Source organism: Chenopodium quinoa, unplaced genomic scaffold (assembly GCF_001683475.1).
Source record: "Chenopodium quinoa cultivar QQ74 unplaced genomic scaffold, ASM168347v1, whole genome shotgun sequence".
In the NCBI taxonomy this organism is placed as follows: domain Eukaryota; kingdom Viridiplantae; phylum Streptophyta; class Magnoliopsida; order Caryophyllales; family Amaranthaceae; genus Chenopodium; species Chenopodium quinoa.
This window is the reverse complement of record NW_018744662.1, coordinates 501,724-527,324: the sequence shown is the minus strand read 5'-3', so window position 1 is coordinate 527,324 and position 25,601 is coordinate 501,724. Positions and strand designations below refer to the sequence as shown.

Here is a 25,601-nt window from a genome sequence, read left to right as displayed (position 1 = left end):
CAAATGGCCACCAGCCCAACCTTTATTCTCACGACATACATAGTAACAATAACCAAGCCTTGGATCCTTAAGAGCAAGATCATTAAAGAGGATACTTATCCTCTCTTTTACTCTCTCCTAATCTCATATCGATACTTCATAATCTCTTTCATCCCATCATTTCCCACTATATCATTCCACTTCCTCTTTTTATTTCTATATTTTTTCACACATCAAAGAAGATCGATCCTCTTTCCTACTTTAAATACCCCCACCACAGGTTAATTATAACACAATGACAATAACAATTCCTAGCATTGACAATAATGAAAACGAATTTCACCTACTATCGTTAATAAATACAATACTAGACAATAATTAAAAAAACAATGACAATTAGTGGAAAAAAAATTATAGTAATTAACCCTAACATCGACAATAATAAAAGCAGATGTTTCGTTAATTAATACGATACACCGATAGTAATAAAAACAATGACAGTAAGTGAAACAAGATTTACAGTAATAAACCCTAACATTGACAATAATAATAAAAATTACAGTTACTCTTAATAATTCTTCATGAGACCCACACGGTAGAAATAAGCAAACTGTTTCATTGAAGATTTGAAGGAGAAGGAGAAGGAAAAAAAAAAAGAGTTTTGACACAATCAACATGCCTCTCCCAAACATTTAATATCCTCTTCACAAATAGGATATATTGCATTCCTCTTGAAAGTAGTATCCTCTCTTACATTTTTACATCAAAGAGGATACTTTGGAGGAGAGAGAGTGAGGGGAGGATGATATATCCTTCCCAATGTGTGTGCTCCAGGCAAGAGTGTACAACAAGCTTAGACAAACTACCACATCAATAAAAGGTTCAAAATATAACAATTTCCATTAATTAGTTGAGATATTTTGTCATTTAAATTATAAGTTCATACATGAAGCCAGTCCTATTGAACAATCAATTAGTGACCGATTCTCAAATTCGACAATTTTTTGAAATTCATCATCGGTTCAAAGTATACAAGTTTACAACACTCACTTTTGGTATCATATTATATATATAGCCTATAAGAGTGTAATGTACAGATATCATATTGTACACAATTTTCAGACTAAGCTCTGATTTTATTTGTATATCAAAGGAAAACAAAATAGAAGAAAAAAGTCCTGTACTGCTTAGAGCATTGACGTCTTGAATATGCCCCAAAGAAGACCAGACATAAGACCGTTTGACATTCACAGATTTACTCGTTAGCTTGGAATTCTGTATGATCGATCAACCATTTTTAAGATGAACAAGTTTCCTTTGTCTCCTCTTGATACCCTGGAAAAAAAACGATAGAATTAGAACACGTGAATATGATGTAACACTCCATTCCTTTTGTGTTGCATTTATTGTCCTTGTTCACAATACACAAGACATGCATATTTAGGAGAATTAACAAGGACCAATAATAATCAGTTTTGATAAAACTATGCGTAAAATGATAACACTATTAAAAATGAGATAAGTGTTTATCAAGCATAAAAGATTAATTACAAGGGTTACAGATAGGAATTAGGAAAGACTCCAAATGAGCTGCATGGCGGTATAGGTAAGTCACAGTAGTATCAGGACTATATAAAGAAGTATGGTAGAAGACATTGAGAAGGCAATAAATATACTGGTAGTAAAAATTTGCTTTTGTAGGAATTAGAATCTTCTGCAGTGTAGTTGGGTGCATTTTCGCCCAGCAGATTCAAAATGGGGTAAGTGGGGAGTATTATGCAAGAGAAAATACTTATCATCCATGCTGATAGTTTAGAGCTTTGGATCATTGGTTTATGAATGTAAAGTCTCACTTACTTTCAGTTTCTTATTATGTCAATCAGGAGACACGCGTGTGTTCTCAATAGAGGGTTAAAAATGATTCACATGTAAAGCACCCTAAAGATAGTTCTCACAGAGATTCACCTCGTGTAATATAGATCATGTTCAATACAAAATAGATGTTAATTTTATGCTGCGTACCGTAACTCTTCATCTAAGTATGTGATTTCCAATGATCCACGGGCAGAATCTGGTGCCTTAACAGGTATCTGCAGAGGAAAACTATGATTAATCATACTTGACTAGAAATCAAGATGTAGCATACAAAAGAACTCATGTTGGAGCTGCCTCTTCTACTAGATACTGACTGAAAAATTTTCACAATTCATGCACTCGGTATTTTGTAAGAAATTTGGCTGACTTCCTATCATAGGCTTAGGTTTTACTGTTTTAGCAATGAGGTGATAGTGATGACGTAAATATGGGTTTTTAATCGTAATCAAATCAAAAGCAGTAAGAATCAAGAAATCTTTGCAAGGCAGAGATACAGTCATTGCAATAGTTCAAACTAGCCATCTCCAAGAAGGAACAGAAAAGCACTCAGAGAAGATGCAAATTATATCAATCATAAGACCGACCATTATATTATAATTCTATAACTGATCTTGTCTCTTTGATCATGGATGTCTAAGGTATCATTGATTAAAAATATGTGCAAAAAGAACTAGGCAAGTGCTTATGCAATCCCCCTTTTTGTAGTAAATTATAGGAAGTAGAAAATATATGTGCCTTGAATAATATATTCACAAATTTGATTTGCTTGTTCCTCTGTACAAACTTTACAAAAAACCAACTAAATATAATATGAAAAATATTGGTCTATTAAAGGAATTACCAGCCCTCCTATTTTGAAATAATCAAATTTCACAGCTACTTTTCTTGAATTGACCGGAGTGAGATCTGCTGTGACCTGGAAAACATCCAGATGAGCACGTTAGTAAGAGTAATTAAAACCATCTATGATTAATGTATATTTATCTGTTGTGCAGGGATAGAAGCATATACTACAACGTACTGTAAATTTGTTGACACCAAACAACATTTAATGAGAATCACTCGGTAATTAAGATTAAAGGCCAATGAGTTTTGGGACCAGTAAGCAAGAAATAAATGTTTCAGGATAAATTAGCTTCTTAGCACTGCAGTCCAAACTCCAAATTACATATAAGATTATGAGTGATTCGAAAACATTATCTTAACTGCTACATAAGAGTCTAAAATTAATATATAAACTGAGCTATGATTGAAGTGAGGAAAAACTAATACAAACCTGACAGCTTCCTCACCATACTTAAAAAGGACAGTTTTAAAAATATAGGACAGTTTCTTAACTTGAGAAAGCAGCTTTTTAAACCTAAGCAATGTGTATATATATTGGAACCTTTCTTAAATATTACCAAAAATAAATAGCCTAGCTCAACAATCCTTAATCCCTTGTGAATTGCAATAAGTAGAAGTATAGCAGGAAAAGTTCAAACAAAATAATACGGACTATACAATCATTTAATCATTATAACTTCTTTGAGCAAGATAAAAACAAAGGCAATCAGTGTTACCTGGTTAAAAAATGGCCAACTTTCCATATTCTGGGCCCGAAGTGTATCTGCATTGATTGCTTGATAGTTCACTTTTGATCTTAAGAATTTAGGTCTCTGTCAAAATAAAAAAAAAAAAAAAAAAAAAAGGTGAGCTGATTACAGAACTGCATTCAGGAATAGAAGAAGCTTAAATCATGACTTTAAGCGAGAACATCTAGTTCAATTTGAGGACTAGGAAGTAGGAACTAAAAAAAAAAACCCAAGTCAACTTACAATATGCTCAGCTTTTTAAAAAGTACTAGTTCCCCTTCATAAACTATGTATTTACTATTTGATTACATGTTCAGTGCACGGAGATTGGCTTGATCAACTCATAGAATATGGTTTTTATCTTAAATTGCAACTGATAATCCTATACTCTAAGGTAGCATAGGCAATGTCGTCACTAAGTTAAGTCTCTCATATTTTCTGTAATAATTAAATTGGAAAGTTTGAACTGCTGTTCTATTTCTGAAAATCAAACTTCAGTGAACAACAAATAACAAACATATGAACTAAATATGCTATTGCATTTAGCCTACTGCTCTGTCTCCCTATTTCCTCCATATGCAGAAGTACATGAAAATACATGCTCAAGAATCGCTCAGAAAACTAATACAAAAATAGTATCCCCTAAGATTCAAACTTTTGAACATATAAATCAAACGTCAGGAAAAAATAAAAAGAGTAGAACGCAAACTAGAACAATCCTTGAAAGCACAAGTGCATAATTGTCTACATTTTTATTACTACAATATCTAATAAATGATAATTAGAGCAACATTCCTTCTGAATAAAAAATAAAAAAAAAAAAAAAAAAAAATGGGCAGACAATAAAACAAGCAACTAATGTGGAAAGATGATAAACCATCATTACATTGGTAGTAATATGTAGTTCAGCATTTGAAGTTCAATAGATTATAACACAACCTTAGTTTGTAAGATTCCTTGCGAGGTAGTGTAAATGAGCTCCCATTTCCCATTCAGTAAATCAGACTTCAGTGGTTCTTTCGTTGGATTCGCTGCTTCGAGCTTGCGAGTAAGCTTATGAACACCACAATTAAGAACCAAAATTAGACCCAATTACAGAAAAGAGCTATTTTTGGCAGCTATCTTGAACCAGACTCTTTAGTAGACTACACACTATAATACTGCACAATTATACTATTATAGCATTTTGAGGAGTCAAATATGCAATCAATAAACTTAAGACAATATAGCTTTCTACTTTTTCTCACCAAAATTGGCTCCTATGAACTTAACATTTCACTATTATACTAAGCACAACAACATGAAGGCATGTATATTTGCACCACATAATTTAAGGTAAGAATTATTCCACATTTCTTTTGTTGGGACTTAATCCTCAATAAAAACATTTCATAATGTCAAATATATTACTCATGGGTACACGGCCAACACGAAAGATGTCAACTAGCTTAGTTCGTTTAAGTCTTCCAAAAGACCTTGAATCAAATTCCGTCTACATTGGAGAGAGTTAGCTATGGATGTAACTATATTACTATACTCATAAATATAGTAGCATCACTAAAACACCCAAATTACAAAATCATCATAAACCCCAACTTTATAATTAAAAATCCCAACAAAAAAAAAACAGAAAAAAAGGGGGAATTGAGGAAATTCCAACCTGATCAATACTCTGTTGATCTTCAGGGGTGGCATCAGCTCCTCTATCAAGGGGTTTAATGGCCTCAAGAAGCTCCATTTTAAGATCTTCAGCATTTTTACCTTTGGTAAAGAAGGCAGGAAAGAAGGAAACTTTAGTTTTAGTACTGCTGCTACTTCTTCTTCTGCTGCATTGGTCAGTGAGAGGATTGTTTGAGAGGTTTTGAAAGATTGGAAATTGAATGTTTGAAGATGGTTGATGAATTGGGAGTTTTCTGATTGATTTATTTGCAGGCAAAGATTTGGGGAGAGATACTGAAGAAGATAAGGCCATATTGGAGATATGGAATGGTGTCCCTCCAAAACTTTCTTTTTGTAATCTGACAAAATTGACTTGTGAATTTGTGATAGCTAAATTGCCAAGGAATGCTTTTTTTTTTTCTTCATACGAGGAACTAAACTTGTAAAATTAACTCGACCTTTTTCTCAAAAAAAAAAAAAAATAAATAAATAAAAAATAACTCGACTGATCCACCCAAAAGATAAGATGGAGCTAGTTTTGAAATCCAAGAGTTTTGTTTGGTAAATAGCTTTTTAAAGAGCTTTTAGCTTACTATTATGGATATATTTTAGGAAATATATGATATTATTTAGTTGCTATATTTTATGCCTAGAATATATTGGATATCTTTTGGGATATTTCCTAATTCTAATGGTGTAAAAGACAAAATTTTTGTCTAATGGTGATATTGAACGTCTCAAGTCTCGTTTGGTTGTCTTTGGTAATCATCAACAAGAAGGTATCGATTATGGTGAGACGTTTGCTCCGGTGGCAAAAATGACTACCGTTCGTACTTTCCTTGCCATAGCAACGTCTAAAAATTGGGAAATTCAGCAGATGGATGTTCATAATGCATTTCTACATGGAGATCTGGAGGAGGAGGTGTACATGAAGCTACCTCCCGGTTTTGAAAGCTCCGATCCGAGCTTGGTGTGTCACTTGCGAAAATCTTTGTATGGGCTGAAACAGGCTCCGAGGTGCTGGTTTGCAAAACTCACCACGGCTCTGAAAGGGTATGGTTTCCTTCGATCTTACTCTGATTATTCTCTTTTCACATATACTAAAGGCAATGTTCAGATTAATGTCTTAGTTTATGTTGATGATCTTATTATTTCTGGGAATGATTCCGCTGCGTTGAATGTGTTCAAGGCTTATCTTAGTGATTGTTTCAAGATGAAAGATCTTGGTCCTTTGAAATATTTTTTGGGCATTGAAGTTGCTCGTAGTAAATCAGGTTTGTTTTTGTGTCAACGAAAATACACCTTGGATATTATTTCTGAACCAGGTTTATTAGGAGCAAAGCCAAGTGGTTCTCCGATTGAGCAAAACCATAAGCTAAGCCTGGCTAATGGTGAGTTGCTTGCAAACCCTGAGTCTTATCGCAGACTTGTAGGGAGGTTGATTTATCTCTCGGTAACTAGACCAGACTTGGCATATTCGATTCATATTCTGTCACAGTTTGTGCAAGAACCTCGGATTGAGCATTGGGAAGCAGCTCTCAGGGTGGTTCGTTATTTAAAGGGTACCCTAGAACAGGGTATTTTGTTGAGTGCAGATACTGACTTAACTCTGCAGGGTTGGTGTGATTCAGATTGGGCGGCGTGTCCTCTTACTCGTCGTTCGTTAACAGGTTGACTTGTGTTTCTTGGTAAGTCCCCAATTTCTTGGAAGACCAAGAAACAACCTACAGTGTCTACTTCTTCATCTGAGGCTGAGTATCGACCCATGGCATTGACTACAAATGAGTTGAAATGGTTAAAGGCCTTACTTTTGAGTATGGGGATCGAACACCCTAAGGCGATTAAATTGTTTTGTGATAATCAATCTGCCCTATATATAGCCAAGAATCTTGTTTTTCATGAACGGACGAAACACATTGAGATTGATTGTCATATTGTTCGTGATGCAATTACAGAGGGCTTGATTGCACCTTCTTATGTTTCTACTAAGGAACAATTAGCGGATGTTTTCACAAAGCACTTGGGAAGGCTCAATTTGATCATCTTCTTTCCAAGTTGGGCATTTATAATCCCCATGCTCCAACTTGAGGGGGGGTATTATGGATATATTTTAGGAAATATATGATATTATTTAGTTGCTATATTTTATGCCTAGAATATATTGGTTATCTTTTGGGATATTTCCTAATTCTATCAAGTTAGGGAAACATTGTATTATTTAAGGGCCATGGCCGTGTTCAATGAAGTTAAGCAATTGTGATTATACAATTTAACACTTACTTATTGAAGTCATCTTTCAAGTAAAAAAAAAAAACTTATTAGAGATTTGATGGTTATGGAAAAGCAATTTTGAGTATTTGGTAAACAAATTATTAAAACAGATTTTTCGACTAAAAAAACTCGTAATTTTCATAAATAAGTTTATTAAATATTTTACTTTTTGGTTATTATACATTAAATCGGAAAATTATCTGCTTCTAATAACTCAAGTCATCAATAACTCTAGTAATATTTGTTGGGATAAAATTGTGATTAGACGGTATTACCATAATATCAAAATAATCCTACATTAATACCAACAAATACAAATAGCATACTTTGTTGGTATTAAGATAAGGAGCAGCGCCACTTAATCTATTTGATTTAGTTTGTAAATCTATTTTGCCGCGTCACAGAAATGACTTGGTATATGCTGATTAAGATTACTAAAAAAAAAAAAGATTACTCGCATTACACATGTACTCAACCTGTATATAACTCTTGCTTCAAAAAAAAAAAAAAAAAACCTGTATATAACTCCGTTTCATACAAGAACAATGAAAAGTTCTAAGGATTTGGTCTCTGTGTTCTATTATGCTTGCTTGTGCGGTACCCCCAAGGCTTCACCGGCTGAGCTATTAGCACTTTAACATTCTATATACTTCGTATACACCAACACACATAAACAGAGAGAAAATTGAATTGGCCTCTTCATTAATATTTGAACAAATGGGGCAGTTTTATACTCGTTTCGGCTAGATTTCCTGCATAATGTTGGAGGGTTATACAAATAAAATGAAAAAAATAAAACGAAGTACAAAGTAAGAGCCTCTTGAACACCCAGAATTAGTTGGTTTTAGCTTCTACCCAATAGTCAGATCCAATGTTATTATGTACTATCAACAATCCCTTTCTTTATTCTCGATTTACCTCTCTTATTGTGTTCACTGTTTAGTTATGTAACTAATTTCATCATATTTGCACTTATCATCAGAAATATATGCTAATTGAACAATCAGAGCTGCTTGACAAGCCCACCAACTGTGATAACAGAACGAGTCCCAGAAATGCACATATCTTCCGAAAAAGGAATCGTTTTCCACACTCTCAAAGCCATAGGTGATGTGTTTTCTGCACAAGTGGACCAAATCAACAAGTGATATCCCATATCCATGTTTTGAAACCGTTAATTTGATAAAACTAAACCATACCTTTACTGAATTTATCATTCTGTGTGCAAATAGCAACATAATGAGTATCATCCAAGTCAAGAAGGGCCAACTGCCATTCCCCAGTTTTAAACTGAGATGATTCAACAGCAATATCAGATTCCTGGCATCACCATGAGGTGGAAGTTACCAAACATGTTACAATTTTAGTTTCAAAAAATCAGCAATATATTGATAACATCATAGAATTGGTAGCATTTTTTTTTTTTTTTTTTGTAGCACACATATAATGAAAAGGCATCTAATATCTACCCAGATCCCCCAAAAAACCAAAATCAAGTTAGAAAAGGACATCGCAAAACATGACCTAACAGCATATTAATATACTACTTCATTCTAAGATATTAGTCTCCCAATTGAAGATTCTTTGTAAAAAGAATAAAAATGAAAAGGTAGAAAATCAGAATCACAAATTGTCAGAAAGGGCAGCTGAATATCCAGCCTACTTGAACATCAGACCAACTAATCTAGACCAACCCGGAACACATGAATTCTGCTCCAGTCCTCAGCTCTAACTTTTGGCAAACTACGAAAACGATGTTACGTTACCAATTTCCACGGTGACTATCTGTATCTCCTCTCATCCCCTCTTAGGCAATGAAGCCCAAGTCAAATTTAAAAGGTTTACATTTAGCTTAAGTTTAACTGTTTAACGGACATTGGTTTAATACATTTATAACTTTCTTTTCCTAGCTAGGTACTTTCTGACAAGTGATATATAGTTTACCGACCCCTTATTTGCCGACCTACTTTTCTTCTATCCAATTTCTGCTTTTTGTAAGATCATTTGGTGATCAATATAACTACAAAACTTTGATCAGATAATTATACAGATATACTAAATAATTTAAAATCATGTGAGATCTTAGTAAGCCACAAACTTTCATTTTCAAGTCATATAATAATCTAGCTACAAGATCTATTTGAAAGGGCATCAACTTCATTAAAAAGGACAGAGAACATCCAAAGAAATACCTTAAGAGCAGCAGTTTCTGAAATATTACAAATTTTTTGAAGAAGCTTTGAAGTGAATCCTGAAGGTCTAAAATGGAGTAGCCGAAAAGCCCCTTCCTAATGCTTTTACATAAGCTTCCTGAAAGTTTAAATTACACGTGAAAGGTGAGATCAGAGCATCAGATATGTTAACTGTCAACTACAATTCAAAGCCAAAAAAATATACTGAATAGAAAGGCCCAATTCATGAAATTTAAGAGCTTATGGCCTGTCAGTCCTGTCTTCATCAATAGAGTGAGTGTAATTTATTTAATGCATTTTCATTCTTCCCCTTAACATTGCAGACATTTACCAATTCAACCTTCACATGCCTTGGTTAATGACAAGAAATGGACATATCAAACACTTTTCAGGAACCCTTAAATACTTCACAACCTTAAAAGGTAAAATTGAGGAAAAGTACAACAGTTTTACAATTATAAAACTGTATTTCTTGTTGCCTGACATTTTCAACAAAATGAACAGTTTTTCCCACGCATGTCAAGCTTGTGCATGAAGTTTTATTATTTAAACCATAAGTCATTACCTTGAGTGTCCATAATTTTATAAATTCCTGGCGTTGTAATTCCAGTTCTGAAATATTGGCCAAGTGATCAACTTCACAGGGAGAGAAGAAGCGACTAGCAAATGAAATGACATCATTTTTTGTTGTTCTATTCTTATCTTCAACATCAATTCCAATCTACATGGCATAGAGAATCAAATCAAAAGTCCGCATCAAGTAAGCAGTTTTCATAAGCTAAAAGGCAGAAAAAGTATGTCTCACAGGAGAATAGGTTGTAATTCCACAGGCAATCAAGGATGAGGAGTGCGACAAATTAAAATGCAACGGTGGCCAATTCATATCAGGTACATCTTGCCAATCTACCTGCAAAATGTAGAGCAACCATAATAAGAGAAGATAGGCATATGACAAACCAGAGTAATGAAAACAATAGTTAAATAAGGAAAGACGACAATGACCTCGGGTTTTCCATAGGAGTTTTTCTTAAACTTCAAAGATCTCGGGTCAACAAAAGAATTTGTTTGATCTACCATGAAATGCAATCAGAAAATCAGTAACTCATTATTGGATATCATTTTTATTATAAACAAACGGGTGACATAAGAATTATGAAGTCCACCGCTTGCAATACTAAAGAGTCCTAAGTTGAAAGGTCAAGAGCACAAACCTAAAACCCTTTTTTATTGTGGTTAAAAATATGGAGCTTATCATAGTATCCATAATTTCCATAGGCTAAAATAGCATCAAATGAAAGCAATGCGCTCTAGAAGCCTCCATAGACATGCTCAAATTAAAGAGTCAATCAGCTACTCTAGTTCTAGAACTTGAAAGAGACACACACACATGTAGCACATCAACACAACTCAGTATCCCAATGAAGCATTAAGTGTATATTAATCAAGCATGAAAGTCTGTACATTTATCAGTTTGCTACCGAACATAAAAAAAAACAAAAAAACTCAATATCCTATATTGATGAAATTTGGTTGCTTAAAGATGCCCTATTAACCTAACAAAAAATAGAATCAATCAAACCCTTAATCTCATAAGTGGGGTCGGCTACATAGACCAAAAGTTATTATTCCGTTAACAAAAATTAGAATGATAAACAAAATATTTGTAAAAGACATTGCAAGCTAAAAGGTCTCCCAATCAATGAAAGCTGAAATAGCCACCAAGTAAATTTACACAAAACAATAAAAAAAATCCAAATCAAATAGAGATGGATACTGACATCTAGAAATAGTAGTGCGAACCAGAACACGAGCTAAGAGGGCTTTCTTCCTGACCTCGTCTTCCTGGAAGCTAAGAACACTTTTTTTCTCAAAAGGGGAAAGGATATCCTGATACTGCTTCAAGAGTGATGTGCTCTTTATTTCATTAGGAATAACATACCACAAGTGAGTTTCCCTATAAAAAGTTCCACATGCACATCAAATTTCTATTAATTACACCATTGCCTAACAAGAAATTGAAAAAATACAATTTAAATCCATTCTACTCAAAGTTGGAGAATAAAGGTAGAACATATGTACCCTCGAGGTGGTAGAGGAAGACGATGCAGAGGCTGACTGGAGAGAGAAAATTGCCTGTTGAAGCAGCACATGTTCGTTCATTATACCAACGGAGTTGATTGTTGTTGTGAACTAATAAAAATTAGGAAGCACCTATAGACAAAGCACAGACAATTAAAAAACTAAGATGGGAAACATCGAGGTAGCCCCAATTTATCTAGCGGATAAAATAACCAAGTAAATTTGATGGCAAGTTTGTAAATAAAACGAGGGAGCCCCAATTGATCTCAGAGATTGACAATCTAATTTATCTCCTCTCACAAATTTATGTGTTGAAATTTGTGCCACTTTATTATTTTACTTTTATCATTTAAAAAATAAAAGAAAATGAATAAATTGTGAGAGGAGATTTATTCACATGATTTATCTCAGAAATCAACTTGAATTTACCCAAACCATGTGAAAATGTGTCAGCTGAATAAAAAATTGTAAGAAAGCAAAAGTAAGCAAAAAGGTAGATATCGTCTGTGTTCGGCGTTACATAATGTTCAGTAACCATGGTCAGTAGTAGCAGGTTATTGTATATTTTTTCTTTCAAGAAACCACTGGCAGCTAAGGAAAGAGAAAACTAGTGAATCCTAGCTTTGGAAAAGTGGAAATTTCTTGCTCATAAATAATTTTTTGCGTTTTTCCATGGATGAATGGCGAATTGCTTGGAGTCATTAAAATTAAACCCTGAAATCAGTTGACCATCTGAATTTGTTTAAGGTATTCTCTTTTATTTTATTTTTTTGGACAAAGTGTTCATTGAACGAAAACATTATTATAACCTAAACTGAGTAAAAGAAAGTGATATACAAAGCACACACTATAAACCCTGAAATCGGTCTACCATCTAAAGGGGCAACCATCTGAATTTGCTTAAGGTATTCTCTGTTTTTTGGACAAATAGATCATTGAACGAAAAACATTATTACAACCTAAACTGATTAAAAGAAAGTGAAATACAAAGCACACACACTATAATTACTAGCTCATATAAACCTGTCAACACAAACCATACTTGTGCTATGCAACAACATGAACCCATAACATATGTTGGTTGTATTGTTGTAGCAGAATAACAGAAAGTGTAGAGATTAGGGTAGAAAACTTGAAAAGGACCCAGTAGACACTAGTAGAACTTGGCAAAGGAAGGGAGCAATAAAAGGAAAGAAAACCTATGGTCTAATCTAATTGAGATAAACTTATGAGCAAAGTTTGATGCTCACAATAAAAGCAATCCCAATGACCCAAAGTAAGATCAGTCAAGTGGGATTCTTGGCTCTTTACCATAACTGGAGTGACATTTTCATGTGACTCATAACCCATACGAAAGGGTACAGTCGGTTTATCCTCCTGAAATAGAATGAGACACGACTTCACTAGCGCGCTATGAACCCCCCAAACCATATGCAAGGGGAGCCTCTTTCAGATAGACATTTTTGAAAACAATGACTTCAAACATCATTGCTAACCAACATTTGGAATTTCCTTCACGACCCTCCAATACTCAATCATAGAACAAAAAACACAATCCTTCATCTATCTACAAACAACTGCTAGACCACTACCTATATACATTCTCTGATTACCGACAAATAAATTAACTAAACTAATTCATTACTCCTTAATACCAACAAACTAATCACAAGTTCATAACATTATTGGTCGGATTTGATTATAAAAAAATAAAAAACAATTAAGAACATTATCATCCATTCATATTAATTTGAAAAATAAATATACAAAATTCACCCAATTTAATTTCACAACACCAAGAAATGCATTTTGGGTCGAGGCAATTCAAAAAAGACATGTAATTGACTATGTTTTTGAACTCATACCATGTTTATCAGATGCTTTCGAATTCTGCCACAGACGTTGCAAGTCGCCGGCTCCTTCTACATGGTGGCAACTACTTCACCAAGCATATCCGACTCCAAAATCGCAGTCGACGGGTAATAATCTGTTGGAAGTTGTTGATATAAAATAAGAGGGATGGGGAAAACAAGAGAGAGAAAAACAAATGAACGGGGAAAATCCCACGTTGGTTGGGGGAAAGGTTTTTCCTTGTTTTTATATTGTAGTGTCTTAACACTACTTAGTTGAGTGAGTGGGAGTTAAGTGTTACTCCACACACACATGCGCGCGCGTCGAGCCGGGCTCGGAACTTAGGTCTTGGGGAATGCGATGCGCGGGCGTGGGTCCTTGTTATCTTTTTGGAGGAATTTTATTTCTTTTTCCTTGTTAAACAAAATATTCTTTTTATGTCTGTTGGGAATATTCTTTTCTGTCTGTTGGGAATATTCTTTTCTGACTGTTGGGATTACGGAATTAAGTCAGTCATTAATCCCTTGATTATAGCTGATTAATTAATTCCTTGTTTCTTGCTTACGTTGTTGACTGGTTGAATGAATCTGGTCGTTTTCTTAGCCAGATTCGTACCTCGTTTTACGTTTCATGTCTCCCTTCTTCTGCCTATATATACTCGTTGCTTTTTCCAGTCAAAAATACACAACACATTCAGTTATTTCTCCTCTCTAAAATTATCTAAACACGAGCTTCTTCTGTTATGTTTTCTGGGCAAGTATTCTGAGTTCCAGTCGGGTTTGTGAGTGCACATAAACTCCGGCGCCGTGCTTATCCTGGAGGGCGACCGCTTCTAGTCTACTGCACCGGGAGGTAGCGCGGAATCGTCTTTTAGGTCAGTGGTTTTCCATGACGCGGCTATTGTCACTTTGGTTCACGCATCAAGAGATAAGTAATTTCTGTTTTATTGCTTAGTAGTATAACATAATCTACCAGAGGTGGTGAAAGGTGGGATCTCACCTGGTTAAAACTTACAAGTCAAGGTTAACTAAGGCAGTCAAGACTCAAGAGACGAAAGAGTTACAACTTACAATCGGTCACCTTTTAATTCTGAATTTCTCACTCATTTAGTGGGTGATTTCACACAATCACCCCTATCCACTTATCGAGTGTAGGAGATAAACTTGAATTTTCTCGGGAAACATCTCATATCCCAATTCCCATAACTATATACGGAGTGCTTCGTATAATATACACATCAGCTACCTAATTATTTTCAATTTTTTATTTTAATAAAGTCTTAAAATAATTGATAATGAGTTCACCTACCTGCAGCGATAACGCATAAATCCTTGATTTTATACTTAAATTTTACGATTTTGTTACCCTATACAATTGAATTTTCCAAGTTGTGCCCTTTATTTTGGAAAGTTACACATTGTAATCTTTTAGTACAATAGTAACCATATGGTTACCTAGTTGTTATGTAGTAGTTAACGGGGTTAATTTTTTTAATTCTCGATTTTATGTGCCTAAAATGTTTCATTAAAAGTTTTCAGATCATTTTAGGGTTACAGGAACCCAATTGAGTTCGAATTTGACAAAAAAAAAAAAAAAAACTTTTTTTTTTAAGAATGACAAAAAAATAATTTAAATGTCTCAATTTGTGTATCTATCACTTTTACATAAACAAGTAATCCACTATCTCTTTTATTTTTATACTCCGTAGTTTATAATTCACCATCAAATATAGAATACATAAAATTTAACAAAAATACAACTCAGCCACCTTAAATTCTTTAATGTAATAATTGATGATCTACTAAGGCTAAATCATCAATGCCAAACTTTTCATTTTGGTTTAATGGTGAACTTGTAAATTACTCTAGGTGGGTACAAGCAAGAAAATAATGCAAGGCAGAAAGTGTGGCAACTAGGCGAGTAACCTCGAGGCAACAAAGCAATAGAGTCCACAACCAGGTTGTGGCACAACTCTAGCCTGTCAAGATCTCTTCAGCGGCTGATTTGCAGGAATTGTTGAAAGCTTTAACATGGTGATGACAAGTTTATCACACGCACAGCAGCACTAGGCTAGTCCCTAACTAATAGAGTACTTCATATGTCCAACACCAACCGATTTCATGGAAATCATATACACTCCAATATAAATGGATTATTATGCAAAAACCACCACAACGAAATTGCATCTTTACGAAGTCAATCACCATATCGAGCTATCAACCAAACCATTCTTGCATTCAACCATTACTCACCATTGTTCAAATTATTCTCTGAGTTACAGATCACCGCTTTATCTAATATAATTGCATAAAGCCAAAGCAAATTAAATACCCAAAATGGTCCTAATCTGGTTTGGGGGATGTCTAGCTAGTGATTTTGGATCAGGGTATGAATTCTTGGGATCCATTATTGCATTGTGCACAAGCTCGTAAGCATCAGCAAGGGACTTTGCCAATTGGATACAAGCTTCTGACCGTAGTTTTGGCACCTGCAATTGCTCAAATTCTGGTAGAGAATTTTCAGTGCCCAGGATGAGACCAAAGAATATGTTGAGACTTTCCGATAATGAAGCTGGAGAAGTTTCCTCCATTTCTGCCAATGGACCAGCGGTAGCCTCTTCACTATCCTCATTGAATGTTTTCCTAAAGTTGGCCATCTTGTTCAGTAGATTACATCTTCTTAGAATGGTCTCAACTTCTTTATTGACCAGAATACGCATGTGATTTTCTATCATATCACCGATGCTCTTAGCATATTTGGCTGCAGCTTCATGCCCAATTAGTGGCTGTTGGATGGTGCATAAGCAGTTGATGAGGAAGATCTTAGAAGGTGTCTCGGAACTCTGCAAGTACATGCACAAAACAACATGAACACAAAAGTAATGTTGCACAAAAACCGGCCAGACTTCATTGCTCCCTGCCTTTCAGGACAGCTCTAACGTCAAGGCATGTCTGTTTATTATAATTTTAAAGGCATTTATAAGACATCTTAGGACATGTGACACTTGTATAATACTCCAGGAGATCATTGTTATTTACTACGAATTAATTCTTGGTAGTAACAATGTAACAAGGATTTTTTTTATTTTATTTTTTATTTTTTTCAGGAAAGGATTTAACATGGAAATTAATAGGACATATAGGTGTTTTTGATATAGATATCAATTTAATTAAAGTTATATAATTTTTGGGATTGCATTTTCTTGTGTCCTTATTGTATCGTAACTGTGTTCCTATCCATTTCAGTGCAACATAATATCTTCCAAACAGGAAGATAAATTCCCCTTACTTTCTATTCCAATTACCCATAAAAGTCAAACAGGCTGCAAGTTCTAGGAAGATACAGAAAAAAGGATAAGCAGGGGCAAAATCTCTGCAACTAGTAGATACTAAAAGAGGATTTTGAGAAAAAGAAAGATCAAGACATAAGCAATTCTATACCTGAGTGGCTGAAAGGGTACTGTTATTACTCAGTATTGCATCAACTGATGATTTGTTAAGCTGATTGGAGTCTGAGCTTATTCTGCTCCTCCTCGATGAGTGAACACCTCCTTTGGATTTGTGTGCCTCTGCTGCTTGTTCACACATCTACAATAAAGGGGAACACTATTTAGTTTCTCAAATCTGATAAGCACTCATGTTTTGACTTAAATTTCTCCATGTGGACAATGCAAAAGGACAAAATATTGGCGAGTTGCATTCTATTGCTACCCCCTCTATGATTTTGATAGCGCATCTTTTACTTGTTTCAGCAATGTCGTCAATCAGGGTCATAATAGGCAAGTAGGTCCTTGACTGGATCCCACATCAGCCTCATGATGTTGGTAAACTGAACAAGTAAAAGCTTATCCTCAAGAAGCTTCAATCTAAATGGCCTGGAAAACTCGCTAGGATATTATTGAACCAAACAAAGAACAAGCTATCAAACCAAATAAACAAGAAGTACATAAACTGCAAGACAAATAAGCTTCTCTCCAGCTGCTTTGTTTTTATCCTATTTAACATTAGATGTACATTGACTTTCCCTACTAATTACTGAAGCTACTAAGTTCGCATGCAGGGTACATCAGAACTTAATGGACTGAATAATGGTATATAAACCCATTAGGAGGCTATTATAGACAAAAAAATCTCAATAAATCTAGGTAGGGATAACTCCTGGATTTTGACAGCTAAAACCTTTTCTGCGCTGTTACCCTAACTAGATTTTAGCTAAAGTTTTGGATAAATTGTACATTAATATCTCATATACTGATGATGGCATAAGATAATTCTAAGAAAATAATCTGATCAGAGTAACATGAAGAGATAGTCAGCCCTTGACTTCAGATGATTATGAAGGTGTGTAGCCTGAATGATGCTAGAACTGATTATATTGAAGGAATAATGACATTGAAGTTTTAACAGTGAAAATGTTCCAAGTACAGAAAAAGTAAAAGACTCTAGAACTCCAAAAGTCCACGAGTCATCACAAAAGAGCAAAAGTCCATCAAGATCTCAATCCTTCCAAATTTAATGAAAATACCAAGCTTTCCCAAAAAAAAAAAAAAAAAATGTCTTCCCATCCATTAGCACCGTAAATAACCATAACTGCGGGAAAAAAAATCATTGAGATAGGGTAGAGAGAGCATAGGTAAATGGGAAGATGAGATTTCAGATTTCAATATATTTCCTCTAATCAAAGTCAAAATTAAAAATTGCAAAAACTTATTTGAAACGGTGATATGGGAAAGGAGCAGAAGAGTGTTTTTTTTTCCCCCTTTTAACAGTAACATTTAGCCTCCTGAAATAGACCCATTGCAGGGCATTTCCATGTACAAATAAGTTTAAACAGTGTGGCAATACAATTGGCTAGTCATTGCACATCTCCAATAGTCATAAACTGAAAATAGCAAGTATCAAAGTTAACAGCATTACAATCTACAATTATAAAAAAGGACAGCTACATTAAATGGAGATGAAACATATTGATTTAGCATTACGTTAAATATTTTCTCAAAAATGAAAAATAAGCAACTAAGTCTTTCACCTGAATAATAGGATCTAATAAAGCAGATATCACAGGATCAAATGCGGGCTTCTTTGAAGATGGGATCATCATGCTATCATATGTCTCAATTATTTCCAGTAAAACAGAAACTCCTTCTCTTACAGCAGGCGGTGGTGAAAGATCCACAGCAACAAGTGGAGGGTATCGAAGTAGCTTCTCTCCTCGACTCTTAAGGATATCAAAAAATGTTTTCTGAGCAGCTTCCTTCAAAGTCCAGAGTGTTTGGCAAAGGGCTGTTTCACTCCCTGTCAAATCCAATATCTGTGAGGGCAGCAACATAAAATTAGTACAAAAATATATATCATTAATTAGAAAAAAGAACAGCTTTGAAAAGACTTCTCACTAGCTCACCGTGTATGTATAAAACTCCAGCTGGTTAATAAGTTTATATGATACTATAAGACTAGGTTGAGACTGTAATACTTGTTCAACTCTAACTTTAAACGGCCTGCAAACTCCTTCAAATATCCGATCAAGGACAAAGGTTAAATCAGATTCAACTTTTCCACTTTCACCTTCGGAATTCTTGGAGAGCTGACGTGCAGTTGGCCCAGAATCTACATCAGCATCCGGATCAAGCAAAGCATGCACAAGTTCTCTTTCAGAAGCTAATGCCTTTGAAGGGACATAAAGGAACACACTTCAGAAAAAAACCTCTAAAAATGTCTTAAGGCCTTAAGCAACAATAAAAGCTAGCCAGAAATGCAGAAAAACACTAAATAGAGTAAATACCAAAAAGACGAGTGTGTCGAACCTGATGTAGCCATGCTAACATATCACCAACATACCGCAAAGGATCATGGGCATGCACTTCAATAGGTCTGGGCAACCCACCAGGTCCTCCGCGAGTAAGAGCACTAATAAACCTTCGGAATAAGGCATTGTGCCTCATATTTGCTACCTAGAATATAGTATATGTATGAGAAGACATCACATGTCAAAACAATAATTTTTGTTTATACTTCCTCCACTTTTTTTCGTTGGCACATTTCTAACATCACGTTTTCTAAAGCACAATTTTAACAATTAATATCTCTAATTATCAACATTGTAAAATTATAAAAAGTGGATATTAATTAAAACTAAAAATACCAATGAAGTATATTAAAAGCTGTAGCTCATGCAATGACCAAATTACCTCTTCAGCACAGTATTTGAAAAGAACAGGCCTTTCATTGAGACATCGGACTGCTGTTCTTAAAAGTTCACTAACTTCAGGATTATCAGAATCTCCCAATCTCCTACACTCAGCCTGAACCCATCTGGAAAAGAGAGGTGTATAAGCATATATACTAAGTTACACTAGCACAACTTGAGGAATTTAACCATACAAAAGAGAGAGAGAGGGAGAGAGAGAGAAAGAGAGAGAGAGAGTATAATCAAAATTAATCAATGGCATCTAAAAAATCCAAGCGAATATAATATAGAAGATTTTAATGCAAGAGATGTGTCTTCACAAGTCAAAAACTATATACAGCAACTCATAGTGTATTAATATCGAATATATTAGGGTAAGTAAAAGGACAATTAAGGCTTATTAGGAAAAAATCAAACTCCTCAAGAGTTGGCTTGTATAGTAGAGATAAGCAAACTACTCAGAAGAAGAGCATAAGATGGTAAAATACCCACAGGTAGATTAAAAATTATACAGATTAAGAGTTCAGGTAACAAACATGTATCGTGCACTTGCCTTTCTAGAATCACGTAAAAGGGCAAGAAAAAAGAAAAACACCTTCGTTTGAGATCATGTAGCTTGATGATTCAAATAAAAACTTTCCTTTCCTTGCCCTCTTACAATAGCAGCATAAATACCAACTTACCAAGTACTCGATATGTGCCCATTGAACACTAAATACTATGCTTTTATGAGAAATATCATAATGTATTCTCTCCATTTTTGAATTTTTCAACATATATATTAAAGCATATTTATGCTCCATATTAGATTGATATATCATAGAGGGATAGCTGTTTTGGGTGTGCACCAATGGTTTGATCCAGCTAAATTTGGGGAGTTTATACTGATTTTAGCCAGGTTAGAGTATCAAAAGCTTATCCCATTCAAACATTCAAGGGTTAGATTTTCATGGTTTAAACAGATTCCAAGCATAATTGGTGAATCCTTACCCCCGACCCCCTTTATAAATAATATATGTGTATGATCCCTTTTACTGTTCCCTCAAATCTAACAAAAAATCAATCACCTTTAGCATATTAGCACAATTTCAAGTAAATTGCATAGTTATATGTCATAGAAGAAGAATTTAACCTGCAGAGACGTTCATAGGCTCCCTCCTGGTACATAGCCATCATATCCATCAATTCCAGCCCTGCACGCTGCAATAAAACTCTGGATGAGACACATCATAGACTGTAAGAGTTTATGTACACAGATGAACCTTTGGATTCTTTCTCCTATTTATGGTAAAGTTTCAAATGAAACGCTACATCCATCCTGAGAAAAAGGAATCACGTTATTGGCCTCATTGTTAAGCATACATAAATTCCATCATTAAACTTCTTTTAACAATAAAGTTTGCATACATAAAATTACCTCATATTAATGTTGTTCACAATTACAGCTCACGTCCAATTGTTGTTCAATACTATATGTTTCACACATTTCAAAATTAAATTTATGCTATCTATCTTGAACTTTTTCATGACATTTATTCATTATTCCCTCTATATCAATATATAAGATGTGTTAACCCCCTTAATGCATACCAAAATATAGATATGTCAGCAGGATCTTTGTAGTTACTCAATGGAGGAAATTCAGCAACCCAGTGCTAAATGTAATCTATTCTCAACTGTTTAAGGGCAGCTTGTCCTTTGTTCTTGTACTTTCTGCAGTATGCTCATACTCCCTCTGTTTCATAGGCTACTGACATACTTCTTATTTCTAGGAAAGTCTAGAGAAAGGGAGGTGTAAGAACATGGACAAAATAAGACAGATGATGTAAAAAGATGGGGTGTGTAAGAGAAAGATGGATAAATTCTGTGAGAGAGAGAGAGAGAAGGCACAAATATTATGGTGTGTAAGAAAAAGGTGGATGATTTCCTATGAAGCCAAGGGATTCATTATTCTTTGACTTTGTATTATGATACATCAAAACGGCTTACAAAATTGTTTGTGCTTCATTCTTATTGCAGAATAAAGATGACTATCAATTTCAGCATCTCTTACCACCAGCCTTATCACAAAAGTAAGAATAAAAACACCTGACCCCTCTTAGCGTGGCATAATGGAAGCTTCTATGGAGGTATTAAGTAACGGTGTTCCTAAATTGATTATATCATTGTAGGATGATTTCAAGGCACTTGTCTGGTATGGGGGAGTATATTCCAACATAAGAAGAAATTTCACTTGACGGGGAAAAAGTTGAGCCACCAGTATCCAGAAAAATATCCAATGAGAGGTTTGTAATTAAATGGATTCCATGGAACTACATCAACCAACAGGTCTTAAAGCCTCTGAAAAAGAACTCAACTACTAAATAGGGAATAGGATATTTCAGTGAAATATATTTTGAACTTTCATTATAATTTTCTGAATATTGGTTTTATTCTGTCAATTCAAGTACCATCGAAATATAAATTTATTCCAACTTGTAGTGGCAAATCTGAATCTGAACATTTTTATAAAGAGCTAACATTTTCCTCAAAAGACCATTAAGCAATACAGGATACTAAACCATATCTGCAGCAAGAGCTTTTCAGCTCAATGATGAACAGGACGGAATGGTGTGAGACCAAAAAGATGGCAGTTACCTGATGGTGTGTCCTGAGCAATATTTTGCAGTTGGCATGAATTTCTTGAACGTGAGAAAGAGCCTTGAAGAAATTTTCATTCAACTCCTCTTCTTTAAGTGCATTTATCTGAAATGCAAGCAATTGTCAGCTATTTCTCTAACCAACTAATACATACAGGGTGTAAATGAAGAGAACACAAACCTCCTCATTAGATAGTTGGTAGTCACGAAGAAAGCACGAAACAATCTCTTGTCTCTGAGTAGTAACATCAAGGTCTTGTTTTAGCCTTTCTGTGGTACTTATGATATCCCCAGTGGTAGCACTACAGCTGTTTAAAGCCTTTGCAATCCTGTCAATACACAGAACAGTACTTAAGATCATGGATATATTGTACACAAGAAATACAAATATGATTAGAACATATTTAAAGAGAAATATGCCATAGTGCAAGATAAAATGAAGGTTTACTTGATCTATATGCATAAGATGCGTGCTATAAATTTAAAATCCTACACATAACTGGCTAATTTTTCTCTTTGTCAACTTTCAACTCTATACTCACATTCAACCACTTCTTGCCCACTCCTACTTTGACAAATCTTCACCAGAAGATTAATAGAACAAGTGAACAACAGATGTAATATAAATCAGCCAAGACAAGGAGAGGGAATAGATGGAGACTAGAAATAAGACATGAGCAAGCATCAAGAATGAACTCAAACACACACTATTAAAGAAGAAGTAGGATAATAGAGATCACTATCTCTGCCTAAATGCCTACACTCAAAAAGTTAATTTAAAGCAGGCTACCAGGTTTGACATTAATACATCAAAACTAGAGCCAAGAGCTTCATAAGTTCCACATAAGCCAAATTCTAGCCAAACACCTCATACAAAACAATCCTGTTTTCTTGTATTCTATCTTTTGAAACATCCATAATTGTATGGTTCAACTTGTTTCTTAAGAGTAAGGTTTAAGATAAAGCCAAAAATGTATACAACTTCCTTAGTGTTAGAGATTTGATTTATTTTAAGATTTTATTAAAAATCTATAACACGGTTGTAGTGCCTATAAAATTCACCAGCTTAGACTAATATTAGCCTCACCTCAAGTTTTTTGACATTTACCTCTTCTTCTCTTACAATTTCTAAGCTATCCCTCATTATTCTAAGTGTTCAATTGATCTATGTACTACAAATTTACAATATCATCTTAGTCATACAATTAACAATTGATACAACACCCATCGTCCCATCTTAAGATTGTGTTTAATGCTATGATGTTATCTTCTCCCCACCCCCACAACATTTGAAATTGGGTTTGCTTGACCAGCTAAAATATTTCCTTGCCAAGCAGTGTATGATAGCTATTTCAATCTTCCATTCTTACATTGGCTTCTACTTTTAGTGGTCACCGTAAAATTCTAACTTCGTGGGCTCCGTCCCAACTAAAAGTCTTATTTGCCTTTTGTACACAATTGTAGTAAGTTTAAATAAGTAAGACGGAGGGATTTGGTTGATTAAAGGTAAACATAAATGACAAATTAGTGGAGTTTGGTATATTAAAAGTGAATAGAAAAAATTAGGATAATGGGGATTGGTTGATAAACAGTAAATAATTAAATTAACATAGATGAAACGGGAAATGTATTCACTAACAAGGCTTTGAGTGAAATGGGACTTTTATGAGGAAGGAGAGAGCAGCATAAATTTTATAACTTTTCAAATTACAATCACAGGTTTAGGGAAACCTTGTCGCATTGTTAATGACACCAAGGTTGAATTCTTGAATCCCTTCATGCCAAGCATCATAAAAAAACATAAACATCTATCATACAACTATATGAGGCACTTTCTAAGACAATGTTTGCAGAGTATACTACTTCAAGGAACAGAGAGATACTCTTTCTCATATACTGAATCAAAAATACTTTCCTAAGAGTTTATTGTCATTTCCAAAAATCATAACAATTCTAATGAGAATTCTAGCATTCTAATGACAAGAATCGATTTCATGCACTATTTCCAATTGTCATAAGAATTCTAATTCAACAACAAAATCCAATAAAACCCGTGTTACATCATCGAAAACCATAGCATTTTGCACGCCAAAATTGAATAACATATGCTATAATTACCTATCACAGCATTCCGCAAGTGCATTAACCTCCTCTTCAACTTGATCCAATGCCTGAAAAATCAATCAAAAAAACAACAATTAATCACCTAAATCTAATACAAACAACATCACAAATCCTAATTGAGTGAAATTGACAAAGAATGGACCTGCTGCGCCGCATCGGAAGCGCTGAGAAAGTCGTGATTGATAGAAAGAGCGCGCTTCTCAATGGTAGATCTGAGGTTACGGCGCGCTTGAGGAGAGTTGTCGGAGTAGAATGTGGAGAGTGTGGAGAGAGAAGTGACAAGTTCCGGAGAATCGATTCGAGATTCTAGAACCTTCTTTAGCTTTCTGGATAATCCTGGTGCTAATGTCGCTGTTCCCATTGATGATTGCTTATATTATCAATTTGATTGATTGAAGATGAAGATTGATTCGCTGCAAATGTGCAGAATCTGGAAATTGTTGATGAATTTTGGGGGGAAATTTGAGTATTTTAGTTGGAATTGAAGTGAGTTTTATGATGAAATGGGGGAAATTTTGAGATCTTGACTGTTGAAGAGTAGAGACTCTGGGAAGAAGATGAGATGATAGTGCCGCGAACAATGTTGAAGCAGTAGAGGGGGTGATCAATTTTTCTAACTAGGGGGCTTTCTCACACGATTTTTGGAAAATTAACGATGAGGCGTTCGGGTTATTTAGGAAGTGTTACACTTTTCATAAACCGGCCATATTTTTTTTTTTTTTTGCAAACTTATATGAAGTATTCCATTTTAATATTTATATGAGGACTTTGATTGGTAATTAGCGGATAGCCAATTGTTAAGAGCATGGATTAAAAACTCGGCTGTTATATCGCATGAGGCCAAGATGTAACGGATTTGAAGGTTGTTGTTACAAGATTTATCGTTTTGTAATGGAGTTTTGAAAAACCCCGTATTTTTTACTGATACGACTGAAACGCCCGAAAAAAAAGCTTATAGGCGTGAATTGGCCAGAGTTATGTGGCAGACTCCATTGTTGCTGGCGTGTAGCAAGCCTTAGCAACCGCATCATAGAGAAATAAAGAGAGAAAGAAGAAGAAAGTAAAAAGGGTTGAGAGTTGAGTGACGTAAATATGTGGTTAATGGGACAATTGTTAATAGTTAAAGAAGATTGTGACAGTTGTACGATGCTCCACTTTATTATATATTTGAC

General features: G+C 34.7%; 2 protein-coding genes and 1 pseudogene across 2 annotated transcripts; all 3 read right to left on the bottom strand.

Moving 5' to 3' along the window:
- Window positions 1-952: 952 nt before the first annotated feature.
- LOC110701891 (probable plastid-lipid-associated protein 4, chloroplastic) lies at window positions 953-5,598 on the bottom strand. Its single transcript, XM_021879494.1, has 6 exons — window positions 5,089-5,598; window positions 4,368-4,481; window positions 3,417-3,512; window positions 2,696-2,770; window positions 2,002-2,069; window positions 953-1,314 (listed from the first exon to the last, which is right to left on the bottom strand). The coding sequence occupies exons 1-6, from the start codon at window positions 5,398-5,400 to the stop codon at window positions 1,242-1,244; spliced, it is 738 nt and encodes a 245-aa protein (XP_021735186.1). The 5' UTR covers window positions 5,401-5,598; the 3' UTR covers window positions 953-1,241.
- Window positions 5,599-8,028: 2,430 nt separating this feature from the next.
- LOC110701786 lies at window positions 8,029-13,796 on the bottom strand (annotated as a pseudogene).
- Window positions 13,797-15,688: 1,892 nt separating this feature from the next.
- Window positions 15,689-25,328, bottom strand: LOC110701890 (conserved oligomeric Golgi complex subunit 6-like). Its single transcript, XM_021879493.1, has 11 exons — window positions 24,572-25,328; window positions 24,424-24,476; window positions 22,487-22,634; window positions 22,304-22,411; window positions 20,799-20,866; window positions 19,668-19,791; window positions 19,284-19,430; window positions 18,881-19,144; window positions 18,509-18,790; window positions 16,921-17,067; window positions 15,689-16,322 (listed from the first exon to the last, which is right to left on the bottom strand). Exons 1-11 carry the CDS (start codon window positions 24,788-24,790, stop codon window positions 15,804-15,806), a joined length of 2,079 nt encoding a protein of 692 aa, XP_021735185.1. The 5' UTR covers window positions 24,791-25,328; the 3' UTR covers window positions 15,689-15,803.
- Between the last annotated feature and the right edge of the window lie 273 nt (window positions 25,329-25,601).